The 25,965-nt window shown below is 37.8% G+C and overlaps 1 protein-coding gene and 1 long non-coding RNA gene across 4 annotated transcripts in view; both read left to right on the forward strand.

The window, feature by feature from the left end:
• The window catches only part of AKAP12 (A-kinase anchoring protein 12), a 60,458-nt gene extending 45,611 nt beyond the window's left edge, over positions 1-14,847 (forward strand). For all 3 annotated transcript variants that reach the window (XM_087887474.1, XM_034419019.3, XM_087887478.1), the window contains exons 3-4: positions 1,111-9,529; positions 11,068-14,847. In XM_087887474.1, coding sequence (XP_087743600.1) covers positions 1,530-9,521 — 7,992 coding nt within the window. In that variant the 5' untranslated portion in view covers positions 1,111-1,529 and the 3' untranslated portion in view covers positions 9,522-9,529; positions 11,068-14,847. The remainder of the gene's footprint in view (positions 1-1,110; positions 9,530-11,067) is intronic.
• A 4,251-nt stretch (positions 14,848-19,098) lies between these two features.
• LOC117666408 (uncharacterized) lies at positions 19,099-25,254 on the forward strand. Its single transcript, XR_009622730.2, has 3 exons — positions 19,099-20,504; positions 20,651-20,763; positions 22,135-25,254. It is a non-coding gene; the product is annotated as an uncharacterized LOC117666408 (long non-coding RNA).
• Positions 25,255-25,965: the final 711 nt, after the last annotated feature.

Here is a 25,965-nt window from a genome sequence, read left to right on the forward strand (position 1 = left end):
GACTGAACCAGATTAAAATATGAAATGTATTTCAGTATTTAGATCCTGTTCTCATTAACGCTGTAATCTAAATAGAAAGCAGCTCACTAAAAAGGTTATATTTTCAAATTCAAACTCTGCTTGCATATTTAAATTCTTACATATATATAATTTCCTGATTATTCCTTGAAAATATACAATATATGAAGCAGAGAAGGGAAGGTGAGGTTTCTTAAGCAAATTTCCCTTCATATAGACATATCCGTGCACTATTTGTCTTCGGACAGCGCTGGCTCTTCGGCTTCGAAACAGAAATGAGCACTGCCCCCTAGAGTCCGAACAACTAGCACATATGTGCGAGGGGAACCTTTACCTTTTTATGCACTATTTGAGTAAAGTTTTGTATCTTGTTTTTGCCTTGACTATTAACCCTATAATAGTTACTGGATTTGCCAATTTAGTTATTTGTGTCTTGAAAACATCTGTAAAAGCTGACCTGGAACGAGACCTTTCTTTTTCCAGAAGACATTTGAAATGTAGAGTGTTTGCTAATGTTATTTCTATATCAACAATTTCTAATGTCTCCAAATCACTTTTACATGTAGTATGTTCACCTAGTACCTGTTTTCATTACTGACACTCTGCCTTTTCTCCTAAAACATATAATCAGTTAAGAATCTGATTCTTCTCAAAATCTTTTTTAGACAAAGACAATTTTGTACTACAAAACTCTTTCTAGCTTAGTTCTGAACACTATATGTCTTAAAAACATAATCTGAATTTCACTTCTTTAGAAAGGATGAGACTTAGCTAAGGAAATTTTGATGTAATAAGTGTTGAAAAAAAATGGTAAGCAAACAAAACAAATCTGGATTGAAATTTTCTTCAATATCTATTGGTGTTTTTTCTATTATAAATACAAAATTTATCACTTCAAAAATGAAGTGAGACTTAAATCCACTTATACATTATCTTTTGTACATTTGCAACAGACAGTTACAACATGATCAGAACCTACGTCCAGGAAATTTATTGGTTAACAAAATAAGGGATGATTACACTTCTGTAATGTTAATAATTAAAGATAATAATTGTACTTCTAACTCTATCATCTTTGAATATCTTTTACAGTTGGTGAAACAAAAGCTGCAAATTTAATTCTGGAAGAGGAATCCACTGAAAACATCAAGACCAGCCCACCAGAATTAAATGACAAGTCAAATGAAGATGAGGTACAGAAAGACACAGACGATGCTAATAAACAGCTGGAATCAGAAGAAAAAGAAGATCAACCTAGTGTATCTCCATCAAATGATGTTGGATTTAAAAAGGTTTTTAAACTAGTTGGATTCAAATTTACAGTTAAGAAGGATAAAACAGAGAAAGCTGAACCTGTTCAGCTATTGGATGTAAAGCCAGAGGTTGCAGAAGGGTCAAGTGATGTGGCTGGAGACTATAAAGAATTCAAGACAGAGACAGTGGGAGAAGCCACAGAAAGTGAAATCACTGCCTCTGTAGAGAAGACTGAGGAAGAAACTCAGGCTGAGGAGATGGAACGAGAAACCTCCTCTGAGAAAGTAGCAGAAAGCCCTGTTGACGCAGAAAGCAAAGAGGCAGAAATTAAAAACAATGGGATTAAATCTCCAGAGTCTCCGGTAAGCCCATTAAACAATGAAACTGCATCACCTCTAAGAAAGTTTTTTACTCAGAGTTGGGCTGGGTTTAGAAAAAGGACAAGTTTCAGAAAATCTAAAGAAGAAGTGCAATCTGAGAAAGAAAAACAAGAACAGGAAATGGAGAAAGATGTGACAACAGAGATAATAATTGTTGAAGAAGAATTAGAAAAAGAAAAACTGACACCAGAAAAAGATGGGACAGAAGTTTCTTGCCAAGCCAGTGATGAAAAAATGGAAAGTGAGGAAGAGAGAAAAGAAGAAACAAAAATGGTCGAAGTTCCAACAGAAACTGATCTGAAAGAAGCTGCTACTCCCAGTGAGCAACTATCAGCAGAAGAGTCAGATAAAAATATAAATAAAGACATTTCTTTTGAAGCCAGTGATGAAAAAATGGAAAGTGAGGAAGAGAGAAAAGAAGAAACAAAAATGGTCGAAATTCCAACAGAAACTGATCTGAAAGAGGCTGCTACTCCCAGCGAGCAACCATCAGCAGAAGAACTGGCTGAAAATATAAATAAAGAAATTTCTTTTGAAGCCAGTGATGAAAAAATGGAAAGCGAGAAAGAGAGGAAAGTCTCATCAGAAACCGATCTGAAAGAAGCTGCTACTCCCAGGGAGCAACCACCAGCAGAAGAACTGGCTGAAAATATAAAAGAAATGGATATAATCTTGGAAGGGGAGACTGACCTGAAGTCCAAGGAAAAATTGGAACAAGTGCAAAAAAGTCTAATGGGCATAGAGCGAAGTATTGTTGCATTGCATGAATCAAAAACAGAACTGCTACATGAAGTATTTGAAGAAAAAATAAACCAACTGGATTCACTGTCTCCAGTAGCAATAGAAAAGCCTGAGGAACCTTCTGAAATAATACAGGAAAAATCAGAACCAAAGGCTCCTCTGGCCACAGAGATTTTTGATGAAAAACCTAGTGAGATAAATATTGATGTTAGTGTTGTGACAGAAGAAGAACCCCAAATAACTAAAAAAGAGCAACTAGTTCTTGAACAATTAGTGGAAACAAACGATGACTTTCATAAAGAACAGCCCACCGTCGAACAGGTAAAAGTCACAGAAACAGTTCTTGAAATAGCGAACGAACACTTCATCCAAACTGATCGAAGCAGTCTTGATGCAGCAGCAGACAAACCTCCAGAAGGCATAATAACAAGTGAGGTAGAATTGCTGTCATCTCAAGAAAAAGCCAAGATGCAAGGCAGCCCTTTAAAAAAGCTTTTCACAGGTCCTGGCTTAAAGAAATTGTCAAGAAAGAAACGTAAAGGAAAGAAAGAAGCTAAACCAGAGGAAGCAGCAGAAGAAGCACAGCAGTTGTCTGATACTGCAGAAAGTCCAGATGACCCAAGGGGAGAGAGTTCTGCTTCTTCTCCTGAAGAAATAACAGAATCCATAGAAAAGTCCTCCGATGCTGCACAGATTCCTGAAGCTGAAGAAGGGTTTCCTTCAGATGCAGAGAAGAAAAGAGAAAGTGTTACACCTTGGGCATCTTTTAAAAAAATGGTGACTCCTAAGAAACGGGTTAGGAGACTTTCTGAAGGCGACAGAGAAGAAGAACTTGATAAGACAACTGAAAGTGCACCTAATGATGAACAGGAAGATATTAAAGAAAATGGTGAGGAACAAAAAATAGAAAAAAGTACAGATGAGCCCAGGAAAAAAGTTGATACTTCTGTATCATGGGAAGCTTTGATCTGTGTAGGCTCATCAAAGAGAAGAAGCAGAAAATCTTCATCTTCTGATGAAGAAACCGGACAAAGACTTGCTCAAGATGAACAAAAATTAGATGAGAGTGCACCAAATAAAGAAGCAGTACACGATACTATTTTTACTAACTCGCATGAAAGTGATCAAGGACAAGGAAGTTCTTCGCCAGAACAAGCAGGAAGCCCATCTGAAACAGAGGGAATTTCAACATGGGAATCTTTTAAAAGACTAGTAACTCCAAGAAGAAAATCTAAAACAAGGATGGAAGAGAAAAATGATGAACCCATCACAGTTTCAAGTTTAGAACATGCTACCTTAGATGGGGATACTGGAAAAGAAGAATCCTGGGCTTCATTTAAAAAATTAATGCCTGGTCGTAGGAAGAAAAAGTCTGATGGAATACCAGAACATGCTCCTGTTCTAGAAGCTGGAGAAGAAATGACAGGAACAAATGAAGAGGACTTTGATGTTCCAGCTGTGGTTCCTTTATCAGAGTATGATGCTGCTGAGCAAGAGAAAATTGAAGCTCAAAAAGCAGAGCAAGATGATATGGATAAGGAAATTCCAAGTCAAAATATAGAAAAGTCAGAAAGTACATCAATAACTCGGCAGGTCACTGAAGGATTAGTTCATGCAGTTGCTGTCTCAGTGCTAGAAGGTGAGAGAGCAATTATAAGTATTGAAGAAAGGTCCCCATCTTGGATACCAGCTGCTGTGACCACATCCACTGAATGTGTGAATGATGATGAGGAACAGTCTGAGCAGATTTTTGGAACTGGAATTGTTGAAGAAACGGCAGAGGTTACTAAACTTGTGCCACAAATGAGAAAGGATATTAGTGGTGATAGTATAATCGGCGACCTGGAGTTAACCTCAGAAGCAGTTACAGCTAGGGAAGAAGCTTCAATCATTGAAGAGACAACTGAAGTGTCTTGTCCTAAAGAAACAACTGAAATGTCTTGTGCTGAAGAGACAACCGAAATGATTTCAGCAGTTTCAAGGCTAACTGAGTCTCCTGATACTACAGAAATAGCTACACCAGTGCAGGAGATTGAAGAAAATGAGCAAGACCTGGAAGAATTAAATAAACAAACACAGGAAATGTTGCAAATTGTTGCTGAAAGAATTAAGTTGTCTGATGAAAAGGGGATTAGTGCGAGTCTGACAGAAGTAACCATTCAGCCATTGTCGGCTAAAGAAGAAACTGAGCAAAAGCTGATGACTTCAGAAGGAACCCCCTCTACTGAATTTCCAAAAGACGTTTGGCTTGAAATAGTAGAGTCTCGGGCTTACAAAATTGTGCAGATAATAATCCAGAATGCAATTGCCCAATTTCAGCAAAAGTCCATGGTTCTTTCAAAGCAGGAGAGTGAAACTGCAATTCTGTACCCTGATCCTGATAAACTGGCATTTTATCAGCAAATAAATTCAGTGCTAGAAGAATCTGCAGGAAGATACACCAGAGAAGGTGCACTCCAGATGGGCGCATCTGGATCCCATCCAGAAATGGAGGTGCCAAAATCTTCATTTGATGAAGAAACTAAGGAAAAACTGATGACTCCAGAAGGAATTCCCTCTATTGAATTACCAAAAGAACTTCAACCTCAAACAATAGTGTCTCAGGCTTACAAAATTGTGCAGATGATAATCCAGAAAGCAGTTGCTCAGTTTCAACAAGAGTCCATGGCTCTTTTAAAGCAGAAGAGTGAAATGGCAGTTGTGTGTCCTGATCCGGACACAATGGCATTTTCAGAGAAAATAGATTCAGTGTTAGAAGAATCAGCAGGAAGATACACCAGAGAAGGTGCACTCCAGATGGGTGCATCTGGATCTCCTCCAGAAATGGAGCTGCCAAAATCTTCATCTGTTGAAGAAATTGAGCAAAAGGTGATGACTTCAGGAGGAGTCTTAACATCTACTGAATTTCCAAAAGATGTTCAGCCTGAAACAATAGAGTCTCAGGCTTACAAAATTGCGCAGATCATAATTGAGAATGCAGTTGGTCAACTACAACAACAATCTATGCCTCTTTTAAAGAAGAAGAGTGAGACTGCAGTTTTGTACCTTGATCTTGATAAAGTGGCATCTTCTGAGAAAATAGATTCAGTACTAGAAGAATCAGCAGGAAGATGCACCAGAGATGGTGCACGCCAGGTGGGTACATTTGGATCCCCTACAGAAATGGAGCTGCTACCATCTTCATCAGAAGAAACTGAGGAAAAGGTGATGGCTTCAGAAGGAATCTCAACATCTACTGACTTTCCAAAAGATGTTCAGCCTGAAACAACAGAGTCTCAGGCTTACAAAATTGCGCAGAAAATAATCCAGTATGCACTTGCCCAGTTTCAACATGAGTCTGTGGCTCTTTCAAAGCAGAAAAGAGAAACTGCAGTTCTGTATCCTGATCCTGATAAAGTGGCATTTTCAGAGAAAATAGGCTCAGTGCTAGAAGAATCAGCAGGAAGATGCACCAGAGAAAGTGTACTCCAGATAGGTTCATCAGGATCCCCTCCAGAAATGGAGTTGCCAACATCTTCACCTGTTGAAGAAGCTGAGCAAAAGGTGATGACTTTAGAAAGAATCCCCTCTACTGAATTTCCAAAAGATGTTCAGCCTGAAACTATCAAATCTCAGAGTTTAAAAGTGGCACAGGAAATGAGTGCAGTTGCTCAATTTCAACAAGAGCCCATGGCTTTTTTAAAGCAGAAGAGTGAAACTGCAGTTCTGTATCCTGATTCTGATGCAGTGGAATTTTCAAAAGAGATAGATTCGGTGCTAGAAGAATCACTAGAGAAATGCACCAGAGACAGTGCACTCCAGATGAGTACATCTGGCTCCCCTCCAGAATTGGAGCTGCCAAAATCTTCATCAGAAGAAGAAACTGAGGAAAAGGTGGTGATGACATCAGAAAGAATACCCTCTGCTGAATTTACAGAAGAATCACAAGGAAGATGCACCAGAGAAGATTCACTCCAGACTGGTACATGTGGATCCCCTCCAGAAATGGATCTGCCAATTTCTTCAGCTCAGGAAGAAGTTGAGCAAAAGGTAATGACTTCAGAAGGAGTCTCAACATCTACTGACTTTCCAAAAATTGTTCTGCCTGAAACCACAGAGTCTCAGGCTTACAAAATTGTGCAGATAATAATCCAGTATGCACTTGCCCAGTTTCAACCCGAGTCCGTGGCTCTTTTAAAGCAGAAAGGAGAAACTGCAGTTCTGTATCCTGATCCTGATAAAGTGGCATTTTCAGAGAAAATAGATTCAATGCTAGAAGAATCAGCAGAAAGATGCACCAGAGAAAGTGTACTCCAGATAGGTTCATCTGGATTACATCCAGAAATGGAGTTGCCAACATCTTCAGCTGATGAAACTGAGGAAAATGGGATAACTTCAGAAGGAATCCCCGCTACGGAATTTCCAAAAGAGGTTCAACCTGAAACCACAGAGTCTCAGGCTTACAAAATTGCGCAGATAATAATCCAGAATGCAGTTGCTCAATTTCAACAAGAGTCCATAGCTCTTTCAAAGCAGAAGAGTGAAACTGCAGTTCTATGTCATGATTCTGATGCAGTGACATTTTCAGAGAAGATAGATTTGGCGCTAGAAGAATCACCAGGGAAATGCACCAGAGAAGATGCACTCTGGGCAGGTGCATCTGGATCCCGTCCAGAAATGGAGGTGCCAACCTCTTCACTTGATGAAGAAACAGAGGAAAAGGTGATGATGACTTCAGAAAGAATCTCCTCTGCTGAATTTCCAAAAAGTGTTGAATTTCCAAAAAGTGTTGAGTTTAAAGCAATAGAATCTCAGGCTTACAAAATTGTGCAGATAATAATCCAGAATGCAGTTGCTCAATTTCAACAAGAGTCCATGGCTCTTTCAAAGCAGAAATGTGATACTGTAGTTATGTACCCTGATCCTGATGCACTGGCATTTTCAAAAAAAATTGATTCAGTGCTAGAAGAAGCATCAGGAAGATGCACCAGAGAAAGGGCACTCCAAACAAGTACATCTGGATCCCCTTCAGAAATGGAGGTGCCAACATCTTCAGCTGATAAAGCAACTGAGGAAGAGGTGATGACTTCAGAAAGAATTCCCTTTACTGAATTTCGGAAAGATGTTCTGCCTGAAACAATAGAGTCTCGGGCTTATAAACTTGTGCAGATAATAATCCAGAATGCAATTGCTCAGTTTAAACAAGAGTCCATGGCTCTTTCAAAGCAGAAGAGTAAAACTGTAATTATGTATCCTGATCCTAATGAAATGGCATTTTCAGAGAAAATAGATTCAGTGCTAGAAGAATCAGAAGGAAAATGCACCAGAGAAGGTGCACTCCAGATGGGTACATCTGGATCTCCTCCAGAAATGGAGCTGCCAAAATTTTCATCTGAAGAACAAACAGAGGAAAAGGTGATGCCTGCAGAAGGCATCCCCTCTACTGAATTTCCAGAAGAATCAGGAGGAAGATGCATCACAGAAGGTGCATTCCAGATGGGTACATCTGGATCCCCTCCAGAAATAGATCTGCCAAAATTTTCATCTGAAGAAGAAACTGAGGAAAAGATTATGACTTCAGAGGACATCCCCTGTACTGACTTTTTAGAAGAATCAGAAGGAAAATACACTAGAGAAGGTGCACTCCAGATGAGTACATCTGGATCTCCTCCAGAAATAGAGCTGCCAAAATCTTCATCAGAAGTAGAAACTGAGGAAAAGGTGATGATGACTTCAGAAGAAATACCCTCTGCTGAATTTCCAGAAGAATCAGAAGGAAGATGCACCGCAGAAGGAGCACTCCAGACAGGCTCATCTGGATCCTCTCCAGAAATGGAGCTGCCAAAATCTTCATCTGAAGAACAAACTGAGGGAAAGGTGATGACTTCAGAATACATCCCCTCTACTGAATTTCCAGAAGAATCAGAAGGAAAATGCACCAGAGAAGGTGCACTCCAAATGGGTGCATCTGGATCTCCTCCAGAAATGGAGCTGCCAAAATTTTCATCTGAAGAAGAAACACAGGAAAAGATGATGATGACTTCAGAATACATCCCCTCTGCTGAATTTCCAGAAGAATCAGAAGGAAAACGCACTAGAGAAGGTGCACTCCAAATGGGTGCATCTGGATCTCCTCCAGAAATGGAGCTACCAAAATTTTCATCTGAAGAAGAAACTGAGGAAAAGATGATGACTTCAGAGGGCATCCCCTGTACTGACTTTTCAGAAGAATCAGAAGGAAAATGCACTAGAGAAGATGCACTCCAGATGAGTACATCTGGATCCCCTCCAGAAATAGAGCTGCCAAAATCTTCATCAGAAGTAGAAAGTGAGGAAAAGGTGATGATGACTTCAGAAGAAATACCCTCTGATGAATTTGCAGAAGAATCAGCAGAAAGATGCACCAGAGAAGATTCACTCCAGACAGGTACATCTCAATCACCTCCAGAAATGGAGCTGCATCCATCTTCATCTCAGGAAGAAGCTGAGCAAAAGGTGATGACTCCAGAACGAGTCCCGACCTCTACTGAATTTCCAAAATATGTTCAGCCTGACACAGCCATTTCTCCTTTAAAGCAGAAGAGTGAACTCTGTCTAACGGGTTTAAATGAATTCGGAATTCAGGAAGTTTTACAAGTTAGTCAGCAAGTTTCTCTGGCAGAAGAGAAAAATCATGAAATTCAGCCAACAACTGTAAATTCAGAGACAGAAGAAGTCACTGAAGTAGCGAAAGAAATGCCTTCATGTTCTATAGTATTTGAAGATAGAGAAAAATGGAATTTCAGAAAGACAGATGCTGATCTTGAAACTGTGAAAGAGAATGTAAATGAAATGGAAAGTAAGAAATATGATTCAAAGCCTCAATTAAAAGCGGATGTAGTTGTTTCAACAGAGACTCAAAACATCATGCTAGGAAGTATTGTCTCAGGAGATCATCCAGTAGGATCTTTTGAAACAGAACATTCAACAATAAAAGATTTAGAAATTGGGCTTATAGATGAAAACCAAGAAAAGTTAATAGAACATCAGACTCAGAGGAAGAGAAAAGAAGATTACATCCAATCAACAGAATTTCCTGAGATGCCTAAAGAAGAAGACACTACATTTGGTGACAGTCCTCAGCTTCAGACAAAACTCGGCAAATTCTGAGGTTTTATGTAAGTGTTTAAAATAATTCATCTGCAGTAGTTTAAATAAGAAATAATTAGATATTTTCAGATTTTATCAACAAAATACAATATATTTATATACTTCTGATTTTGAAAACAATACATAATTGCTAAATAATTTATACTAAAAAAAAACTGATTTAAAATGGGGAAGAAATCAATGCATAAGATAGTATTTTGGATTTCTGCTTGAGGGACTTGTTTTAATTTCAGTAAATAAGATTTGCCACAGAGTTAGTTGAGACTTCAGCATAGTTTTTCCCAACTTGTTCTCCAAATGTGTTGCATGCCGTTGCTTCACCTTCCCTGCTGCTGTAACTAAAGGCCTTCCAGGCTAAGAAACTGTATTAGATGTTTTCAACTTGCTGTGGTTATCTGATTTCCACAACTCTACTTTATTTTTCTAGTGTGTTTTCTTTACAGCAGTCATGTGATGTTAACATCATCTGCACCTGCAATCTTAAAAATTTTCAAGATTCTTACAGCAATTGTGACTTCTTTTTCATCAAATAATATCACATTTATACTTGGATCTCCAGGTGCCTCCATTGCATTTTGTTTACTTCCCTGCCTTATTTCCATTCATCCATTGGTGTCACCTGACATTCATAATTTTGTACTATACATTTCATTCCAAGTTGCAATCTAAATATTGACCATCACCTATCAAAGTTTTGGCCATTGGAGATTTTCACATTACAGTTTCTTAGATGTTAGTAAGTTACAGAATATGTGGACTAGGTTATCTTACTGGCAAGAGTCCCAATTACAGCATTCTCTTCAAACATGTGAAATTAAGCACACATGTAACGAGAATGCTTGAATCAGAAACATGGAAGTGGACTATATAAATTGATCCCATCTAACAGTAGAAGACGAGCAGGAGGAAAGGAATGGTTGAGAAACAGATGCACCTTTCATCTGTGAGACTTTTTAAAATATGTATTCATCTTTTTAAAATGTAAGCTTTTACATTTTGTTGTTACTCGGGGTAATTAGGCACTTCAATCCCAGTGAACTCTAAAAGATTTACACTCGAGATATGTATTAAAGATTAGAACAATCCATAACACATTATTTATAATCATTCACCTTGTTGCATTGAGTAAATGCTATCTCAATTCAATCACAAACGTTTTGTCATAAAATCTTCCAAGTCTCCAAACCTCTTCCCTCTCCAAACCATTTAATGTTTTAATGTTGATAACTAACACTCTCAACTGCATCCAGAAGACCACAGGCAAACAGTGCAGCTCTCTTGAATAGCGGTGTTACCTGGGCAAAATGGGGAATAACTATTTTCGTATAATCATACATAAATTTTCTGTCCCTTGTCTGACCAAGCTTTCCATCTCCAATTTATGTGCATCTGGTAGCTTTGAAGAGTACTGCTAGACAGTAATTGGCAAAAGTACAATTAATCATATCCTTATCTTTAATATATTGTGATTTGCTATTGATGTAAATTACTAGTTAAGTTGTTCTGATTGTAAGGCATTCTTGATTTTTTGTTTTTGTTTCAACAGTTCTGTTGAAGACTGCTTCTTACATTTGGAGGGACCAGACCCAAAAAAGGTAGCAGAAAAGGATGGATTCTGCTTAAACTGGCTGAAGACCAATGATTTTGTTGTGAGAACATGTCCATGCTTTCAGATGTTTTTCTGAGGAAGTCACCTGACAATCCTGAGCTACCATCAGGAGCTTGAGCCACCTCCTTTAGTTTTTGATTGTGAATACTTCCTTTCACAATATTCTTTTACCGTTATTTTTGTTGTTGATAAAGAGATTGTGGTGGGATATTGAATAGGGGCAGGAAGTATTTCTGCTCAAATGATGTCAGTCTCTTAATCTGGAAAGAAAATTGGCATCTTCTGAGATTCCCTTTTTACCAATGCTTCTCAAACTGGATTGTAATTCTTTGTGTATTTATGTTTCCTCTTCTTTCTATGTAAAAGATTTAAAGAAAATTATTTCACTTGTTTGGGCCAAGAGGTATTACGAATGACCCATCACTAACCATAGATGGTTCCAACCAACTTAACATTGGTTTCCCATTTGCTTGGAGGAATGTGAGAATAAATGTTTTATGATATATTTGCTATTGATTTCAGAATGGTCATTGCCAAACAATACAACTTCTCTTGATCTGTTAGTAAATTGTAAATCTAATTCCTACTTCATGAATAGTGAGATACATTGTGATTTCTTTGAAGTAATTTAAATGAGGATTTGGCTTACATTTATATTTGCATTCATATTCAGAATAAATGCATTATAAGATGATTTAGGATGCCTGGAATAAATACACTCAATTTTGTTCAATGCAACTCATAATATGAGGTCATAAGAAGTTGCACGTACAAAATGGCCAGGCTTCAAATGCTCAGCAACTGAATAATCATTAAATAATATTCTTTCAGAATTTGATCTTCTAATCACCGAGTTGTATAGCCAGTCAAATTAAATTGCATTTTGTAGTCTTCATATCCATCAAAATGAGCTTTTTCCAAGCCCCAGGAGGCACATTGTCCTACCTGTATTATATTTCATTTGAAATGTATCCAGGAAACTAAATGTTAAGAGCTGCCCAATGAGGAATAAAACAGAAAGATCACTGATATGACTGCACCATCTAGTGGTCACTATACACACTTTATAACTTAGGATAACTTTTGGCTAATAATACTACTTTTATTCAGCTAAAACAGTATGGCAAGTGTTTCATACAGTTACTTCTACATTATATCTGGAATAGCTTGGCTATAAAAGGCAAATATGACAAATAATAATATGCAATCCTGTACATGCATTGTGACATTGCAGTGGGCTGTTTTGTGCAAGTTAATAGTGAGAGATGTTACATCTTTTGTACAAAAAGAAAAATCCACTTAGACTATGGTAAGTAGGTATCTCTGCTTTTTTAAAAGAAAAGTCATATACTGGATCTGTTGATATTAAGATATAAGCAATTTCTTTTTAAATGATAAATGGTTGTTTCTTTTAGCATGTTTAATTCAAACTTTATGTTTTGGTGATTATCTTCAGCGATACAAAACCCAGTGGAATCCAGGTACCCAAAGATCAGTCAGTCATTTTGTTGTAAGGGAATCCTGTGCACCTTTTTCAGTTTTAAATGCATCAGTGACGGAAGACACAAGGGACAATAAGCCCTGCCTGCTCATCAGAAACTATTAAGTGGTGCCAAAGGGAAGAAGAGGCCATATCAGCAGTGAGTAGTTACTTCCTGGCCAGAATGGTGATCATGAACCTACCAAATAGTATCCCTCTAGAAATTCAGTTTGATCTCTTTGTTTTCACATTTCTGTTTTGAGTGATCTTTTTTCCATCACATTGACCTCATCAAAATATTTAAAAATTGTCAGTCTATTCAAGTATGTAACAACAAAAAGTAGCTTGTTCATTCCAATATGTGTACACTTTTCAAATCTAAACAATGAAAACTTGCATATGCTATCATATGCTTTCTTAGACATGAGAGAAGAGCATAATGAAACAATTTGTTCACTCCAGTTGAGTGGTATTTCAAAAAGTTAATTTTATCTTTCAAAATCAATGAATAATTAACCTTCAGGCTCCTTAGAATATTTTTTTTCTGAAAGTTAATAGTATAAACTACACAAATGTATTTACTTCCAGACCTCTGAATTATTGTTCTACAATTCCTTAGTGTGATTGAATAGGTAAGAAAATTTAATTTACTTGAAGATGGAAACAAGGAGGGCTTGTGGCTCTCTTAATTAGAATTAAAATGTTCAATAATAAGTGTCCCAAATTAATTAGCATATACAGTACTTTATTATAACATCATTTCCCCCAGCTACAAGTTTTGTTCTGGGTGCAAGACACTAGCTTTCTCACTTTCATTAGTTCTTTTATTAAATAAAACCTTGTGACATTTCATAAAGTTAATTTTATCTTTGAAAAGCCAATGGACAAGTTATATGTTTGTTTGTTTGTTTGTTTTATTAAACTTATATACCGCCCTACTCCCAAAGGACTCAGGGAGGTGAACAGGCACAAAATAAAATACATAAATACAAAAGTTAGAAACATAATTAAAACCAAATTAAATAATTTAGCCCAAGACAATTAAAAATCCCAATAATTTAAAACAAATTAAAATTCCAATTTAAAAACTTAAAAGAAAGGGGAGAAAATTAGGCCAGGCCGGCTTGCTGGAATAGGAGGGTCTTAAGAGCACGGCGGAAAGTGCGCAGATCCGGGATCCTCCGTATCTCCGGATAACTATATAACCTATAGTTCCTTAGAACATTTCTTTTTTGAAGTTGATAGTATAGATTTCACAAATGTATTTATTATTAAGAAATATAGTTCTATTTAATTTCAATAAAAAATAAAATATAAAACTACAGTCCCTACATACAAGTCACTTACTATTTAGCATTTTTTCTTCAAGCAAATGTGTGGATTTTTCTTAGGGGAGCAAGGGTCCTCTATGTCATCTAAAAGAAGAGGCTGAACCAACAATGTGACTCATCTGCCATTCCTGTGTTGTGGTATCTTTTTCAATAGATCTGCTGAAATTACAGTTTAAGACCTGATCTATCCCTTACCCCTATTTCTGGAATTCATTCTTGCCTGATCAAGTTTCTTTATGCGATCAACTTGATTCGGAAATGTTTATTATGTACAGCCCACTTCAAAATAAGATTTTAGTGCTACTTTAATTTTAACAGTTAATGGGAAACCAATTATTTAAGCAAACTATAATCTGTTTATGGAAAGCCATATTGTGAAAGCTGCAGCAAGTGAAATAATAATACAAAATACAGTGGTGGCATGACCTATGTAATCCTGGACTTTATATCTCCCTTTATAGCTCTAAGATTGTTAATAGTTGTGTAAAGTTAAACATTTAAATAAAATCTGGTAATAATGTAAATAGTTACTGACTAGAAGTTGAGGAACAAGGGCTTAATTTGGGAACTTTTTTTTTTAAAGATATTATGACCTTTCTAAGCAATGTCAAGGACATAAATCATCTAACCAGTCATTCTTCTTGCAACTGATGGTCTCAAAACAAAAAACAAGGCACCCAAAGAATTTTTGTCTTGGTGCAGGGAGCATGTCTCCATTCCCAGATACTGCTTTGATACAGTGTGTTGCTTTGGCCTCAAAAATACTTCAGACAACCTGCAAATCTTAGTTTGTGCCTCAACTCCAAGCTTTTGCAGTTTCTTCTAATTGATTGTATTGGATTATATTTTGACTTTCTATGTTGTTTTTAAGGTAGATTTTCATGGATTAAATAAAATTCAAATTCATTCTTGTGTTGTGATTTCTTGTGTGTGTAATCTCTATATAATTGTAGTACTGGCATCTGTGCTTAAGCAGAAGGGTTTGGGATGCCCTTAGAGCAAGGCTGTCAAACTTCGGGCCTGTGGGCCGGATGCCTCACGTGCTGGCCATGCCCATGCCCGGTTTAGTGAAGGGAAAAAAAGTCTTGATATGTCATGTGACGCTGCTGTGACATGAGATTAACACCCCTGCCTTAGAGCTTTAATTGGGGAAATAGTTTTTATTTTATATTTTTAAAAAAGGAGGTGATCATAGAACCACACCATTACTCATGTCAGCATACACCAGTTGGTGTCTTAACAGTCTAGCAAGGAGATCTGGAGAACTATTTAAAGCCTCCCAAGACCTCTGCCACCTCCTGAGGCACTCTGTGCTCTGCTCCTTGCCTCTTGGGTTCCCTGAAGGCCTCGGGCTGCTCCCAATGGAGCCTACAGCCAGGCAGCAGAAGCTACCAGTGTGCAGGGGCTGTTACAGTTTGTAGTCCTAGAACTGTTTCCCATTTAGCCACCCAAGCCAGGCAGCAGAAGCTGCTAGTGTGAGGGGGACTGTTATAGTAAGGTGACCAGACGTCCCGCTTTTGGCGGGACAGTCCCGATTTTTAGCAATTTGTCCCGCGTCCCGCGGCATTTTAAAAAGGTCCCGATTTTTGGAAAGAATGCAGGACAAGCTAGGGAACGGCGGGAGAACGGGAAGGGAATATACGGTTTTCACTCACCTGCCTCTGTTGGATCGCTGGTCCCTGTTCGCTTACCCCGCCCACTCCCAATCTATTGCTGAGTCCCAGCTGATGGCTAGAGGGAAAAAAAACTGTTTAAATTCTTGCCACGGGGCTTCAAAGGGCCGCCCTACAGCTGATCAGTGTTAAAAGAAAACAAATGAGTAGACGGGTGCCTGCAAAAATAGAAAAAACAGCCCCTTTCAGCTTCAGCATAGGTTAATTACCATAGGTTGATTAGTTCAGCCTCCCGACTCTCAGCTGATTTGCTCTCAGCGGTTTTGCTGAGGGCTCTGTTGCTAGCTAGCTGCAGAGGTAAATTGCTGGAGCAAATGTTTTTTTTCTCTAGCTATGCTGAAAAAGCAAAACTGAAAGTAAAGCAGGGTCTTTGCTGCAACCTGACAAAATGAGGCAGAGAGAGATTTCTTTTTCTTTTTCCTCACAAAAAAGGTAGGTGCAAAACTGCAAACAATGGGGAATTTAGGGCAAAAGAGGAGGTTCAAGATTTTAAAACACAAAAGGAAAAAAGCTCTATTTAACTAGGGAATTGTAATAATTGAGATACTATTCATTGTATATTGTGTTGAAAGCAGAAATGGTTAAGTTGTGGTTTGGAGGAATATATGGGGGAAATTATTTGGTTTATTATTATTGATAAATATAATTAATTTGTAAGAAATTGGATTGCATGGAAATAATTGGAATATTCATGTTCATATTGATTAATATACAAAAAAGATAGTTATATAACTAATTGATTTATATTAAAATGTTGAATTTGTATTAAACAACTATTACATAATTACATAATTAACCAATGTGAGGATGGATATAAAAATAGATGACAATGGGAAGGGGTATAATATAGAAGGGAAAAATTGAATTTGATTAAGATTAGAGATGAGGATGAAGGGTAATATTGGTTTTTTTAAAAAATAGATGAGGAATAAATATGGCAAAAAGGAAATATAGAAATTATAAATTTAATTGAAATGACTAAACACTGTTTAAATTTGTGAACCGGCCAAATACTCTGTTCGAAGAAAATACATTGTATGTTTGTATGTGTGTTTCTAATTATTGCTATTTATTGCTATTTGTTCTCTTTTATTCTTTAAAGTTTAACAATTCATTCTTTATTTTAATATCTTAATATTTGTTTGGGGTTGGTTTTCTTCCCTTTCATTTTTTTTATTGTACAGCAATCTTTCTCCTCAAACCTACCACCTCTCTCTTTTCTTTCCTTACTTTCTCTTCCCCCTCTTCTTCTTCTCCTCCCTACTTCCTCTTCCTTTCTCCTTCTCCTCCTCTCTTCCTCCCTCTCTTACCCTCACTCCTACTCTAATTTCCCTTCCCTTCCTTCATCCCTCTCTCTATTGCTGTATCCTTTTATGCATATGGACTACTCAGAGGGCTGAAAAAGTTATTTTTGACTGGTCCTCGCACTTTTGACCAGTCCTCGAACTTACGACTGTCCTCACATTTTACGTTTTTGCCCTATCTTGTCACCATGGTGAAGAGAAGCAGTTGTGAAATGAGTGACACGGTTGTTAAGAATGCTACAATGGGCATAAATGATGACCAGTCATAAGTGCGAAGACCGGTCAAAAGTGCGAGGACCTGTCAGAAATCACTTTTTTAAGCCCTCTGGATAGTCTCTTCCCCCCCCCCCCGGGTCAATGGTGTCCCTCTTTACCAATGTTAAAATCTGGTCACCTTATGTTATAGGCCTCAGCTTGCTTCCCATCCAGTCACCTAAGGGACTTGCAAGACTTGACCTGTTCCTCAGCCAGCTCAAGGACCAAGCAGTATTCAATTTACCTTTTTATTTTTGCAGAGGCACCTGGCCAATATGATGCAAGGCTTAGCTTTTTTACAAGCAGGCCACTGCTATAGGATGATACGATGTGAGGCTCAGTTTTCCTATAGAAGCCACCTCATGGCAACCTTGTGCTATTCTGCAAGCAGGTTACTATTCTTGCGAGTCTCTGAGGGGGGTAAGGTCCACTTTTTAAGAAACCTCCACAAATAAAACCACCTTAAAAACAGAGCCTCCCACAGTCTTGCTAGAATAGTACTTCTTGCTTGCCAAAGGAATGGTACTTATGGCCAGTTTCTGGCAAGGATATAATTGTTCTTTAATATTTATAAAAAGACACTTTCTTTTTTAAATCACAAAAATATCACTTCTAAACATGTTTATCCAAGTCCTATTTTATATTTAAAGTGGTTTCATTTTTCACAGTTAAGATAAAACTTGCTTCTTATGTAGCAATATTGTTGTATTAAATAGACTGTCATGAGAAAAATGGTTAAATTAATTCACTATTTGAACACACAATCCCATGTTCCTTACTTGGGTTTTGTAAATAACTGTAACTTAACCTGATCTTGGAAATAACATAGAGAATCCATTCCTTATGTTATTTAGAAAATTAAGAAAAAAAGCGTTTATCCTGATACAAGTGAAGGTTTGAAACCTTTGTCAATCAATTCTGTTGATTTTATAACAATTTTATAACAAAGAGAATCTCACAAATTACACTGTAGAATTTATAATGGGTGTATAAATTTGTCCTTCGGTTTAAGGTTAAGAGATTATTCTGTCTTTAAAAATTAAGCTAATAAATTTTATCTTAGCGGGATCAGTAGATATATATCCACATACCCACTTTATTGTGGATATATCCTATTGATCAGGTTCTATTGGTATCACTAGATGTAATTTAGAACTACAGCTTTATCTTCCCAAAATATACTTTAAACTTTACACATCAAATGATGACAAGGACATATACAATTACTTCCCAAAACATGTATCCAATTTATTAATTAAAATGTTGGAAATGTTTACAGTCCCATCTATGCGTTACTTTGTATTATAGCAAAACTGCATAAAATACACCAGTATTTAACATTGTGGATAACTAGCATTTTAAGGACCAAATAATTTTCAGGGTTGGGCTACAAATCTTTTTTCCTTTTCACAAGCCTCACAGAATAGAATAATAGGTCTATTTTACACACTATTTTAGCCTATGTCTGGATTCAACTACTGTCCTCTCAACAGAGTTTAATAATAATGAGGGAATGACAGTTTTCTTTGTAACGGAGTTTGCAGAAACCTCCTGGGTTGGTTCTTTCCCGAGCAGCTGAAGTTAAGGCGCCGAAGAGCGCAGCTGCCTGGACGACTCTATTATTGCTAGCGCCTATTTCTCTTTCTGGGTTGAAAAGCGTCGCGTCGCCCCCTCCCCCCCCCCTCCGCTCTTTTAGCCCGAGGGGTTGGAGAAACGGACGCCGGAGAGAAGGGGGGGGCGAAACATGGGAGCCAGGCGCTCTACGGAACCGCGGAGCCCGCAGGATGAGACCACCACAGCGGGAGATTCCCAGCCCGGGAGGGCGGACGCCAACGGAAACCGCGCCCGAGGCTGGAGAGCCGGAGGACTCCTCCAAGGCACGAGAGTCCTCCCCCCCCCCGCCACCCCGCCGTCTCGTGAGAGGAGGGGTGGGGCATGGCCGCCGCGGAGGCGGTTAGTGGGCTCTCCTGAGGCAGGGCGCTGCGTAGTCGGCGCCTCCGCACTCATAAACTCTTTTCTACCTTTTGTCTGTCAGAAGAAGCCCTCCCCGCTCCCGTTCAGGAGTAGGAATAGGAGTTTTAGTCGGACTCCTCGGGAGTTGCGGCCTGCCGGCATCTCCGGGTCTCGCCTCATGCCTTGTTTCCTAGGCGTCCTGTACCTGTCTGGGTTTTTTCGCATCTTTTATTTATTTTAATTTATTTTATTAAATTTCTATACCGCCCTTCTCCCGAAGGACTCAGAGCGGTGTACAGCCAGAAATAAAACGATGACAGTAGAAAAATTAAAAACAAGTTAAAAACAATTAAATCAATTGGCCGAAAATTCTAATAAAACAACTCATTAAAATAGTAAAAATATTATTATTTAGGCCAGTCCTGGCCTAATCTTCCTCTTCTGCGCTCCTCCACTTGCACTTCTGGGAGAAGGAGTGAGGGCAGCCCCACCCCCACCCACCCCCACACACACACTCACACAAAACGAGGTAGCATACAAATACTACGCACACAAAAGCCCATAGCACACGCTGCTGGAGAAAGATTCCCTGAGGATGGGCTCCAACACCAGTCCAAAAGTTCAGAAGACAACCTCCAGCCTCGGTCAACATGCTTTCTCTGGCTGGTGGTGAAAGTGATGATTGCTTTTAACTATCAATTTTTATTTTATTCAAGAAAAGGTAAAATGCAAAACTCCCAAGACATAAAAAAATAACAAATGAAACAATCAAGACATTATGCGTGGTTTTTATTTTATTCAAGAAAAGGTTAAAATGCAAAACTCCAAGACATAAAAAATAACAAAAAAATAAAACAATCAAGACATTATGCACCTTAATTCCAGGCTCATTTAACAGTAGTAAGGTAACGACTGCCCATAATGGAAAAGCTGACCCTCTGATAGACAGGCAGAAGGTATTTAGAGGAAGTGTCACATAAAATTCAATATATTATAGTACTCAAAAATTGAGATATGGTGTCTGGTGGTTTTAATCTTTATAATCTGATCTGATTAGATTATTGTAACTAGTTAGTTACAATTGTAGTAACTAGTTGTATCAAGAGGAAACAGAAAACAAGACATTAAAAAAAAGGTGTATTAAAAAAAGACCAACACAATATGCACATATTATCCTCCCCTGGTTCCAATGTCATAATAATGTACTCATTCCAATAGACAGTTCATTTTAGAATTAATCTGTTTTCATACTTCATTTAATAAGTTTTTAAAACATGTTACCACATATACAGAATTTTGTCCAAATTGTAAAATTGATTTGGAAGCATCTGCTTTGAAAAACAGAGATAGAAGTGCAATCCAGTCACCTGCCACAGAGGTACATTTTATGATTTCCAAACTGTAAAAGACATTCTAAAATATATTATCTTTCTGCTAAATATGGTAATTAAAATATTGTTATGTACTGACTGACTGTTATTTTTCCTCTACTTTTTCCTTCTTGTATTTCATTTCTCAATGTAGATTTTACATTAAAATAGACAGATATCCAGCATTAATGAAATTACCAAAGAGCATATGGAGCTCAACCACAAACCAGAAATGCCAAAAAAAGCAGGCAATTTGTACAGAAGAAGGTAAGGAGATGTTATATGGCTACAGGAAAGATTCTTTGGAATTCAGAAAAGAGAAAAGAAAGTTGAGAGTTCTGATCTTTTGATAATACAAGATTGATTTTTGAGGAATGTGATTTTTGGGGGCAATAGTCCAGAAAATGCTGCATAGGTTTGTTCAATTCAAATCTTAAGGCCTGTAGAGATTTAATTTTCTAAATTAGAATAAGTTTAGAGTAATTTATGGCATTGTAGTTGTTACTGAGTTTTAGTAACTCCATTCACCTGTCACTGTGGCCCATGGCTAAGGTTTATTGGACTTGTGGCCCAGCAACACTAGACTTGGAATATAACTGGAATTTATACAAAAAAATTGCATACCATTTCCAGAATATTAATAATGTGTTCAATAAGTAGGCATTCAAAAATTGTATATCAAACCACAATTTGAGTGCTTTTGGACAACTACACAATGAGTTAATGTGAGCCATGCCACTGGCTTGCTTCTACATTTTACAACTTCACAATCTCATTATCCAAATAAAATAGAGCCCATTCCTCACACTAGGACAGTGCATTCTTTGAAAAGACCCTTGTGCAATCACCTTTATGTTGTTGTTAAACCACACCATCTTTTTTACATATAAAGTCTGAAAAGAAACATTTCAATTCCTTTAAGAATTATATCATGAATTGATCTTACTTGCACAACTTCTGAAGCACTTATTTTGAATCATTTTTGAAATGTGGATAAGAATAACATAAGAATAAGAATAGCTTGCATTAAAATTCATGGAAATTATCATTAAAATATATTCTTCTTAAAATTTGGAATAAGGATGAAAAATTGCTACATACATACATATAAAGTTCCATTACTGACACTCTGCCTTTTTTCCTAAAACATATAATCAGTTAAAAAGATGCTTATCAAAATCTTTTAAAAATAAAGACAATTTTGTACTACAAAACTCTTTCTAGCTTAGTTCTGAGTACTATAAGTCTTAAAAATATAATATGAACTTTATTTTTTTAGAAAGCATGAGACTTAGCTAAGGAAATTATGAGGTAATAAGCATTCAAGAAAAAAATGGTAAGCAAGAAAACAAACCTGGATTGAAATTTTCTTAGATATTAATGTCTATTGCTGTTTTTCCTATTATAAATACAAAATTTATCACTTCAAAAATGAAGTGAGACTTAAATCCACTTATACTCATTAACTTTAGTACATTTGCAACAGATAGTTGCAACATGATTGGAACCTATATCCAGGAAATTTATAGGTGTTAACATACTAAGGGATGGCTGAATTTCTTCAATGTAATTAATTAATTCATTAATTAACTGTAATGGCACATCTAAATTTTTATCATTTTTGAATATCTTTTACAGTTGGTGAAACAAAAGCTGCAAATTTAATTCTGGAAGAGGAATCTACTGAAAAAATCAAGACCAGCCCACCAGAATTAAATAACAAGTCAAATGAAGATGAGGTACAGAAAAACACAGAAGATGCTAATAAACAGCTGGAATCAGAAGAAAAAGATCAACCTAGTGTATCTCCATCAAATGATGGATTTAAAAAGGTTTTAAAATTAGTTGGATTTAAATTTACAATTAAAAAGGATAAAACAGAGAAACTGAACCTGTTCACCTACTAGATGAGGTCACAGAGGTCACAGAAGGGTCAGGTGATGTGGCTGGAGACTATAAACTATTCAAGACAGAGACAGTGGGAGAAGCAACACGAAGTGAAATTACTGCTTCTATAGAGAAAACTGAGGAAGAAACTCAGGCTGAGGAGATGGAATGAGAAACCTCCTCTGAGAAAGGAAAGGAAAACCCTGTTTAAACAGAAAGCAAAGAGGCAGAAATTAAAAACAGTGGGATTAACTCTCCAAAATCTCCAGTAAACCCATCAACTGCTGAAGCTGCATTACTTCTAAGAAAGTTTTTTACTCAGAGTTGGGCTGGGTTTAGAAAAAGGATAAGCTTCAGAAAACATAAGAACAATGTCAGAAAGAAAAACAAGAATAACAAATAGAGAAAGGTGTGACAACAGTAGAAATAATTGTTGAAAAAGAATTAGAAAAAGAAAAACTGACGCCAGAAAAAGATGGGACAGGAGATATTAAAGGAAATGATGAGGAACGAAAAACAGAAGAAAGTTCAGATGAGCCCAAGAAAAATGTTGATACTTGTGTATCATGGGAAACTTTAATCTATGTGGGCTCATCAAAGAGAAGCAGAAAAACTTAATTTTCTGATGAAGAAGCCAGATGAAGACTTGCTCAAAATGAATAAAAATCAAATGATGTGTAGCAAATACTGAAGCAGTACCAGAGGCGGTATTCAGCCAGTAATAACGAACTGGTAACGATTATACTCAGTTCGGCAAACTGGCAAATGCCACCACTGGCTGGCCCCACTCCGCCTCTTCCACTCCTTTTTGCACCTTGCCTGCCTAGAGTCACACCCTTGGCATAGCTGCTGCTGCTCTCTGGTTCCCTCGCTTGCCTTGACCACACCGCCCAACTAATCTCTGCCTGGTGAGTCTTCCTTCTCTTCTCCCCAGCTAGCTCCTCCATGGGCCAGCCATGCTTGCCTGCCTTCCCTGTGGCCTTCCCGGCAGTCCCTGTGTCCAGGCCCACCTGCCTGCCTTCCCTACTCCCTTCCCCATGGCCCACGGCCTGGCCATGCTTGCCTGCCTTCCCCGCAGCCTTCCCCACGGTCCCCGTGGCCAGGCCCACTTGCTTGCCTTCCCTACTCCCTTCCACGTGGCCCGTGTGTGAGGGAAGGAAGCCGCTTCTTTTCTTTGGCTGCTGTTCGCCTTTCCCTCCTGCTGGCAGCTCCCTTTCTCATTTCCCTATTGAGTGCAGCGCCCAGGATCCTCTTTGATAACGTGCATGCCTAAGGTCTCCCCCCTTGCAGCCTGGAGCTGTGACGAAGGAGAGGAAAACATCGGGAGAGGCTTGGGGCTGAGAAAAACAAGCATTGCAAAAAAGAGAGAGTTTTAGTTAGTTTGCAGCTTACCATCACAGAAGTTTGAGTGCGTGTGTGTGTTGAATGATGTGAGTGATGTCAAGTTGGCCACGCCCACCCAATCACATGACCATCCAGTCACATGACCACCCAGCCACGCCCACAGAACTGGTTGTTAGAAAATTTGAATCCCAACACTGAACAGTACATTATATCATCTTTACCAGCTCACTGAAGAAACAATGTTGTGACTGAGGCCCAAGTAGTGATTACCGAACACAATTCAGTCCTCAACAAACTTATTTTTTTAAAACAGCTGAGAATTAATTCATTCTCAGCTTAGTCCAAAACAAAATTCTTAATAACCAGTCCGTCGGCCTTATCACCAACCTTTGATGTCTTTGGCAACTTGCCAAAGGATTTTCTTGGCAAAACCCCCACAAAGTTCAAGAGACGCTGACAAGAAGCACGGGAATCAACGTTGCTTTTCTACAAAGAACCCCACGGTTCGTTGCTGCTCTTTTAAGCCTTATGGGAATGGCCAATCATCTTCTGGCCTTACTCCCGAGTTGTCCTTTTTTCTTCAGCTGCTCTTGCCTTCTGGCAGCTCTTCACATGCGTGCACTAGGAACAGGCTCCTCCTGTTCCTCTGCCTCTCTGCTTTCCACCTCTGGAGGTTTCTGAGTCCGCTCATCACTCCCAGATGGCCCTGGCCCCATCTCTGCCTCTGACGCAGAGCCTTCGTCCGGACATTTCCCTGACTCCAGGACTGGCCATTGTCCTCCCCAGCCTCCTTACTGTCTGGTCTGCCAGGTCCGCAGATTGCTGGCGGACCACAACAAACAACTGAAATGTGTGCTGAAGAGACAATTGCAATTGTGTTTAGAATTTTCATATAGAGAAAAATCATGAAATTCAGCCAACAACTGTAAATGCAATTTATAAAATTCAGCCAACAACTTATAAATAGTAGTTTCTTTTACCATATATTTAATTCAACCGTTCTGTTTCAGTTATTATCTTCATTGATACAGAACCCAGTGGAATCCAGGTACCCAAAGATCAGTCCGTCATTTTGGTGTAATAAGGAAATCTTTTGCACCTTTTTCAGTTTTAAAGGCATCAGTGAGGGAAGACACAAGCGATAATAAGCCCTGCCTCCTCATCAGAAACAATAGTTGTTGCCAAAGGGAAGAAGAGGCCATATCAGCAAGTAGTTTCTTCCTGGCCAGAATGGCGATCATAGCTTGAACCTGCCAAACAGTATTCCTCTAGAAATTCAATTTGATCTCTTTGCTTCCACATTTCTGTTTGAGTAATGAAAAGCCTGATCTTTTCTCCATCACATTGACCTCATCAAAATATTTAAAAAATTGTCAGTCTGTTCAACTATGCCCGAACAAAAATTAGCTGCTTCATTCCAATTTATGTACATTTAAAAAAATCTAAACAATGAAAACTTGCATATGCTGTTATGTGCTTTTTCTTAGACATGACAGAAGAGCATAATAAAACAATTTGTTCACTCCAGTTGAATGGTATTTCATAAAGTTAATTTATCTTTCAAAACCAATGAATAAATTAACCTACAAGATCCTTAGAATAATCCCCCCCCCCGAAAGTTGATAGTATAGATTACACAAATGTATTTACTTCTGGACCTCTGAATAATTGTCCCACAGCAGTGTGATAGAATAGGTAAAAAAATTTAATTTACTTGAAGATGGAAACGAGGGCTTGTTGCTCTTTCAATTAGTCTATTTATTTAGGTGCTTATAATATTTAAAATGTTCAATAATGGGTATCCCCAAAGTAATTAGTGTTCTTTTATTTTTTTCTAGGTGTGAAATACTAACTTTCTCACTTTCATTAGCTCTTAGTTATCTTACCTTTCAAAATCCAATGAATAAGTTAACCTATAGGCTCCTTAGAATATTTTTTTCTGAAAGTTGATGAATACAGCTTTAATAAATTTCCAGAAAAATTAGAATACAGAACTACAAGAAGGGCAGCAGAAAATTGAAAAGGAAAACGTGTTCAAAAGTGAAGAAAAAAGGAATGCTTTCACTTTTCCTCATAATAGATATTTATAATTCATAAGTTAATTTTTAAATCTAAACATATAACTAGTAATTAACTTAAATTTGATGAGACAATATCTCTACAGTCTTACATTATTTTCATTAATTCTTTTATTAAATAAAACCTTGTAGCATTTCATAAAGTTTATTTTATTTTTCA

This window comes from Pantherophis guttatus, chromosome 1 (genome assembly GCF_059756535.1).
Source record: "Pantherophis guttatus breed Tessera chromosome 1, ASM5975653v1, whole genome shotgun sequence".
Classification (NCBI taxonomy): domain Eukaryota; kingdom Metazoa; phylum Chordata; class Lepidosauria; order Squamata; family Colubridae; genus Pantherophis; species Pantherophis guttatus.